The sequence below is a fragment of the Parambassis ranga genome, chromosome 1 (assembly GCF_900634625.1).
Source record: "Parambassis ranga chromosome 1, fParRan2.1, whole genome shotgun sequence".
NCBI lineage: Eukaryota > Metazoa > Chordata > Actinopteri > Ambassidae > Parambassis > Parambassis ranga.
In genome coordinates, this window is record NC_041022.1 from 6559253 (window position 1) to 6566688 (window position 7436).

The 7436-nt window shown below is 40.8% G+C and overlaps 1 protein-coding gene across 1 annotated transcript; it reads left to right on the forward strand.

Annotated features, from left to right (window-relative positions):
- Window positions 1–1125: 1125 nt before the first annotated feature.
- LOC114448204 (polymeric immunoglobulin receptor-like) lies at window positions 1126–2920 on the forward strand. The gene is made up of 5 exons (XM_028425038.1): window positions 1126–1180; window positions 1878–1920; window positions 2044–2081; window positions 2157–2480; window positions 2586–2920. Exons 3-5 carry the CDS (start codon window positions 2051–2053, stop codon window positions 2918–2920), a joined length of 690 nt encoding a protein of 229 aa, XP_028280839.1. The 5' UTR covers window positions 1126–1180; window positions 1878–1920; window positions 2044–2050.
- The last annotated feature ends 4516 nt before the right edge of the window (window positions 2921–7436 follow it).

The window sequence follows — 7436 nt, forward strand, 5'->3', positions numbered from 1 at the left end:
TGGATAACTGCTCCAAAATAATACTCCATACTGTAAGTTACTTTCTTATATAAAAGCTGTTACTGAGAGAAGGGAAATAAGTGAACACACTGCACACAATGTGCTCTTGTCATGTTCACACTGCGGCCCTGTTTTTTTACATGTTAATAAAAGGAAGTGCCCCCTGTGTCTGCATGCTGACCTGCAGTCCGGACCCTGAATATTCCTGTGCTCATTGACTACACCAGTCTCTGCTGCTCATCTTTGTTCTAATTACTGTCAAATTACTTTTAGTATGTATGGACTGACGATATATATAGATATCCATTATAATATAATCACTGTTTCATCTTGCTTGTCAACATCAACAACCTGTCATGTATGATGTTTGTGCATGTTTGTTCCTCTATTGATCTCTCTCTCTCTTTCTCTCTCTCTCCTTGATCCTCTCTGTCCTGTCTACCTCTTCTTCTCCTCCTCTACCCGGCCGGCTGTCAGCAGGAAGGTTCTCCTTATGAGCCGAGTCCTGTTCAAGGTTTCTTGCTGTTAAAAGGGAGTTTTTCTTGCCACTATTGCTCTTAAGGGGGTTCAGGCTCTGGGTCTCTATGAAGTGCTTTGAGACAATTTCTGATTGTAAGATATAAATAAAACTGAGTTGAACTGAACTGAATTGTTTTAAATCACAGTTTTATAATTTACAACTCCCTGCATAACTGGGGGTGTTTTTGTTTTCAGGTTTTCAGGTCTTCTTATTGTGAAAATCCCACCGTAATGAAGATTATTAATACACTGTTACTCATAAAGTTTGGATTTGAATTTTGTTTATATTTTACATTGATGACGTTTGGTGCGACTTTTCAGATGTTTTTGGCCATAATTAAAGAATTACTGTGTTATTAGTGCTTATGAAGGGGGAAAAGTCACATTTTCTAATGGAATAAAAACATCTCAAAATAAATATACATATAATTCAACAACATTTTTAGCACAGATTGTCAGTCTGTCTGCACTGCAGCTCTATACACAGATAACAGGAAATTACTACAGAACTAACTGAATGTTTGTGGTGACGAGTGATCACAGCTTTAGTCTGCAAGGTGATGTTTCTTCCTCCTCTTCCACTTCTTTCTATCTGCCGATCACACAGCACAGATCTCACAGTGGACTGTTGGAAACTACAGCAAGATTCAGCAGTCAGTAGGTAAGACCATCACAGCTGTTTATTATAGTTCATAAGATGTTCACATCTTCCATCTTTGTAGGAGGATTTTTTATATGCTGTCAAATAACAACAGAATAGCTGTGACAGAGCAGAAACAACACGTCCATGCACTTTTGCATATCACATGAACACCACAGGGAAACAACAGCACATTGTTAGAAGGTTTGATTATTCAATAACAGGATCAGAACATGATGTTGTGTGTGATCCTCAGAGACTCACAACTGGATGAGAGCAGGAGGATCCAACATAAAGTGTGTTTATTTCTGGAAGCAATGTTTCCACTCACAGTATGGACCAAATGTCATTTGTGCAGAATCAATACATTGGTGATCAGAATGTTAAAATGCACAGCCTGAATTAACCACTACAGTTACATAAAGGTCATGAAAATATGATGTAGAAATACATGAGAATATCAAAGGTTGAGCTTTATGTTGTGAAAATCAGGCATTATGTTTATTTGTCATGAAACTTTTTTAAAGTGTGTATCTCGGTCTGTACCAACCTCACATCTTAAGAGACCCGGATACAAACACTGTGGTCATTAAACCTAAATGCAGAACTATTTGCATTTCTCACATTTACAAACACCCTGATGATCACACAAACTGTTCCACACACTAAACGTTAAAAAGACTTGAGAGGCTATAGTTTGTGTGTTTTCTCTCTGAAGATGAAGATGTGGATCCTTCAACACCTGCTCTTCATCCTCTGCAGTAAGTTATGTTGTTTCATTTAAACAAATACTATCATTACTATACTATATAATATTATTATTGTTGTAGTTTATCTTATTATGTATATAGATTCTCCTATGTTTTGCTTTCTGTATCTGCCAGTACAAAGATGCAATTTCCCCGTTGTGGGACTAATAAAGGTATTCTTAATCTTAATCTTAATCAGAAATACAACCTCACTTTACTGTGTAATCATTTTGTTTCTCTCTTCACAGCTGCTCTGAGCTGTGTGACAGATGCAGAAGTGATCTATGTGTCTGGATATGAGGGGAGAGATGTCCGTGTTTCCTGCTACTATGATCAGGGTTATGAGTCTCATGAGAAGTACCTGTGCAGGAACGACTGTGGATACAGTGATGTTCTTATTACAACATCAGAAAAAAAGAAGAACAAATACCTTATCGGTGACTACAAATCAGCAAAAAAATTCACAGTGACCATCTCTGATGTTCAACACAAGGATGCTGGAAAATACTGGTGTGGAGTGTCGAGGGCTGTAAAGGATATCTATGCTGAAGTCAGAGTGGAAATAAAGCCAGGTAAATAAACAAGTCAACAGTGTGTGGACAATTCAGTTTATAATGAACTAATGAGCCCTTTGTTTAATATTTTAGTCTTTCTGATGTTGATTATCTTCCTGACAGACAGCTGCTGTGACAATGTGACTAAAGTCCAAGGTTATGATGGAGGTTCAGTGTCCATCAGCTGTCCATATGAGTCTGTGGACCAAAACAACCTGAAGTACATCTGCAGAGGAAACCAGCCCTCCACATGTCTGCAGCAGGCTGTGGTCACCTCTGACAGCAAACAAACCACACAGTTCACACTGACTGATGACAGGAAGTCACAATTCACAGTGACTATTGCCAATCTGACTCAAAAGGATTCTGGGTCGTACCTTTGTGGTTTCCATAGAAACAGTGGACTGGATGTTTTCTCTGCTGTTGAACTGGAAGTCAAAGGTCAGAGGACACAGTGATACATTCAACATCTTACATACCAAACACTGAAATATTGTTCCTCTTTCTGTCTGACAGAGTGGTGCAGTGTGAAGTCAAGTAACATGAGTGGCATTTTGGGACATCCAGTGACTTTACAGTGTCCTTATCCACCACAACACCATGGTAACAGGAAGTTCCTCTGTAAAGGAGACCATCACAGCTCCTGCACAGACATGCTAAACAATCAAAGCAGGTTCACACTGAAAGAAGATGTTTCTTCCAGCTCTTTCTCTGTGACGATCACAGAGCTGGAAGCAGGTGATGCTGGGACATACTGGTGTGGCTCAGACTTACAATGGAGTGTTGCAAACTACACAAAGATCCAGTTGTCAGTAGGTAATGTGAAGGAAGAATTGGATGAAACATTTTGTGCAAAATAAAAGTTCAGTTTGTGTCTTTATATTTCTTTCTCTGACAGTTTTTCCACAGCAAACCAGCACTGTGAGTCCAAACATCACTGTCACATCACTGACATCATACATCACCAGCAAACACCCCAAAGCTATGTGTGGTTAAAAACAATCTACCATGTGATAACCCTCACAGCAGACACACACACAGACACAGACACATCAGGATGAGTGTGTGTGTATCGACATCTTTACTGTGTTGTGTTTATTTTTCTTTTCAGATGTGACTCACTTCATGATTTGGGTTTACATCCTGCCTTTGATTCTGATTCTGTTCATAATATTTGTCCTCCTGATGGTTTTTAAGAACGACATCTGCAAAATGCAAGGTAGGTAGAGGATCACACACACACACACACACACAATCTGTAAAGTTCTGTTTAATCTTGTTTCAGGAAGTAGAGTCAGTGAGACAGGAGAGGAGAGGAGGGTCAATCCTGTAAGTAAACACACAGTGAAACATACTGAACAAGTTCACACTCATTTATTCATGAATATCAAAGAAAACACACATCACTTCTTCAAAGAGCATCTTTTTCCACCTTTTACCTCAATCTTCTAGCTCAGCATGAAGAGTAAATCTGGTCTGTACGTGTAAAGATATTTCAATCATGAGAGACTCAGCGAACTGAATGAGAAAGATTTATTAAGTACAAAGTTTGAATGTGCATTGGCGTCCTAGACCCCGTCATGAAGACCACACAAAGAGGGGGTAATGCAAGAGGAGAGGCCGCTGGATCAGAAGATCCCCCCGGGGTCTAGACCTGGTGGTGGTGGAGAGCTGGAGGGCAGGAGATAGGAGTCCTTACTGGCGTGGATCTGGTGGTGCTTGTGGTGGAGGAGGGTTGCCGGGTTCGATCAGAAGACAGCTAGACAAGAGACGAAGATTTTAAATTTCGTGCTAAGCAGTGATTGGTCAGGAGAGGGATGGAAAGCAACAGCTGATTGGTGAGGGAGGTGCTTTCTATTAAGCACCTGACGGATAGTGGAATAGCGATAAATGGTGACTGATGGGAAACAGAGTCTTCCTGATTGAACTTACGCTAAGAGCTACATTTGTTTGCGGGCAACAAGTTTCTCTGCCGTTTTCTTGGGTTTCATGAGTCTCACTCCAAACACACAAAGACCAGTTGCTTCAGTCACTTTTAAATATATTGACCCCTAACCCCAGTCTGTGACCAATCACCAATCAGCAGTTAGCAGTATTTTGTTTTATTCTTTTTCAGATCTATGACTTCAGAGAAGATGTAACATATGCAGATGTTACCTTCTCCAGTCCACAGACCATGTTTACCTATGATGGTGGTGTGGATGATGACCACCAGGTTATCTACCAGGACGTCTGCACAGCAGGAGAAAACTAGACTGTTCTAAATAATTCTCACCTTACAACAGCTGAACACTGCTTGTTTTATTTTAACAGATAGACAGTGATGTTTAATGTGTCTGAACTCCTTGAATGTAAATATGGACAACTGTGGGGCCTTCTAATCATTGGGACAAACTCAATGAAATGTATCTTTCATTTAAATAAAACAATGTAAACTTCAACAAGTCTGTGTGTTTTTGGCCCTCCTTCCGCTTTTGGCTGGTCGCCACAGCCAATCATGTGTTTCCACCTCTCACTATACTTTGCATCCTCCAACTAACTTCATGTCCTCTCTTTGTACATCCACATATCACCTCTTTGGCCTTCCTCTTGATGTCTTGTCTACCGCCATTTATTTAGATTTATTAAAAAGAAGAAGTGCTGAGCTCCTGTCACCATGACGGTGCAGCTGAAGACCTGCCAGGCTATAAAAATATCACAGTAACAGAAGAATTTTACATGAATCAATAGTTCCAAGAAGCCAATAAATAGCACCAGTAAGGTCAAAACGTGAGAATGGCACACTGTAAGCAGGATGATCACAGCTGGTGTCCTGTTCTACACATATGTAAGAAGTTAGCTAAGTCAATGCAGAGTGCTGCCACTGTATTCAGCTTCATGACTAAGTCATCAGATCATTAAATCGTACTTAAACAGTGCATTGAGATAGCAGGACATTGTACATATGACATTGACCTGTAAGGTGAGGCGTTCAAAGCCTGTCTGTGCTTTGACCCTGCACTTCCTATCAGGGCGTTCCTCTGTAACAAATACACACTAATGGTGATGTATGAAAACTCTTGCTGCAGTGTGATGATCGCAGATCACCCAGCAAGACACTGAAAACTGCACCAAGAGCCAGCTGTCAGTAGATAAGATCATAACTGCTGTTTGCTATAGTACTGTGGCATCAGACCTGCACATCAGTGTAAGAGGCCATGAACTGCATCTGATATGTAAACACAACGCATGTTTTCCAAGAGACTTATTGTTTTTAATATACAGGAGTTTAAGCTGGTTTAGAAAGATGAAGACGTGGATACACCAAAACCTGCTGTTGGTCCTCTGGGCTTCTCACCTGTCTCACACTGTAAAAACATGCTGGCTCTATTATTGATTAGAACTGAGACAGCTGATCTATCATAAGTTGTATCCTGGTGTATAGTTTCCAACACTACCCTGTAAAAGGCTTAGAAAGATAAAGACATGGATATACCCAAAATCCGCTGATTCAAGATTCAAGATTCCAGACTCAAGAAGTTTATTGTCAAATGCACAGCAGAGGTTACACTGAGCAATAAAATTCTTACTTTACGAGTTCCCTTCACATGACTTTGTACACAACTAAACTAAGACAACAGACAATAGACAATAGACAATAGAATGTTCTTCTTTGTCATGGTCTATAGAAACAAACTCCGCAAATTGTAAGGTAGACATCACATACACACACACACACACACATACATAAAAACACACAGAGACAGATCAGCTGTAATGTTCTTTGTTGTGTTGTTGCAGGAAGTGAAGTCAGTGTGATGATGCTGAGTAGTACTGAAGCAGTGGAGCAGTTGGATCCAGCTTAACATCCTAGCAACAGATTTCTTCATACAGTCAGATTTGTGGTGAGTACCAACAGAGAGGGAGAGAGAGAGTTGTGCGCATTTATGCACATGCCGTGTGTGTGTAAGTGTGTCTGTGTCTGTGCGTATTGGGCGGAACTCCACTCTGCGGAGACCAGAGAAGTGTAAACCCAGGGACTGTAGAGACGGTGGAGCTCCTGGTGAGGTTAAATTGATGTTGGACTCAACTTAAAGAAAACGCTGGGAGGAAGCTATTGTCTACTTAAAGTTACAGTAGATGGTATTATTTGTCTGATGATCTGTTGTTTGCCATATCTGCGATGGACATGAGGAGAACGGTTACAGGCTGGAATTAGTAGATCTGATTCCAGAATTGGAAAATAAGCGTTTACTTCTGTATGTTTGACATCACAGACATAAAAATTATATTGTGTTGTAGAGCAACATCTTGTGATTCTGATTGTGTCCATATTTTTTGTCTTGGACAAAAACAGAAGTTGCTTAGAGGGTGTTTTACATTGGAAATGCATTAGGAGGGGGACATAGAGAGCTGCAGTTAGGGGCAGTTGATATCCATTCAGGTTGCCATGGATACAGGCAGGCAGACAGGGCTGTTACCATGGTGACAGGCTTTGATCTTTGAAAATAAAAGGCAAAGATCAAAGGTAGGTGTTCCTACTCAGGCCGTTGTAGGAGTGAGAGCGCAGCTCAGAGCTTTAGTTGTTCTTCGACTCTGAGCAATAAAGGTGTTGGGTGAACACTTTCAAAGATAGACACAGCAGGATATTTTGGGGAGTTCCATGGAAACGAACCTGCCTGAAGTGCAAAGCCATAGGCGTCCTAAAGGAAAATAATCTCAAGCGTGACTAAACGCGGAGACGAGAAGGATCAGAGAGGAAGGAGATAAGTGATAAGTGCAACTTCATCATGTTTATTCAAAGAGAGAGAGGAAGAGAGAGTCGTGTGCATTTACGCACATGCCGTGTGTGTGTGTAAGTGTGTCTGTGTCTGCGTGTATTGGGGCGAACTCCATTCTGCGTGATAGAGAGACCAGAGAAGTGTAAACCCTGGCACTGTAGAGACGGTGGAGCTCCTGGTGACGTTAAACCAAACCTTTTTGCCTGTAGAGCCA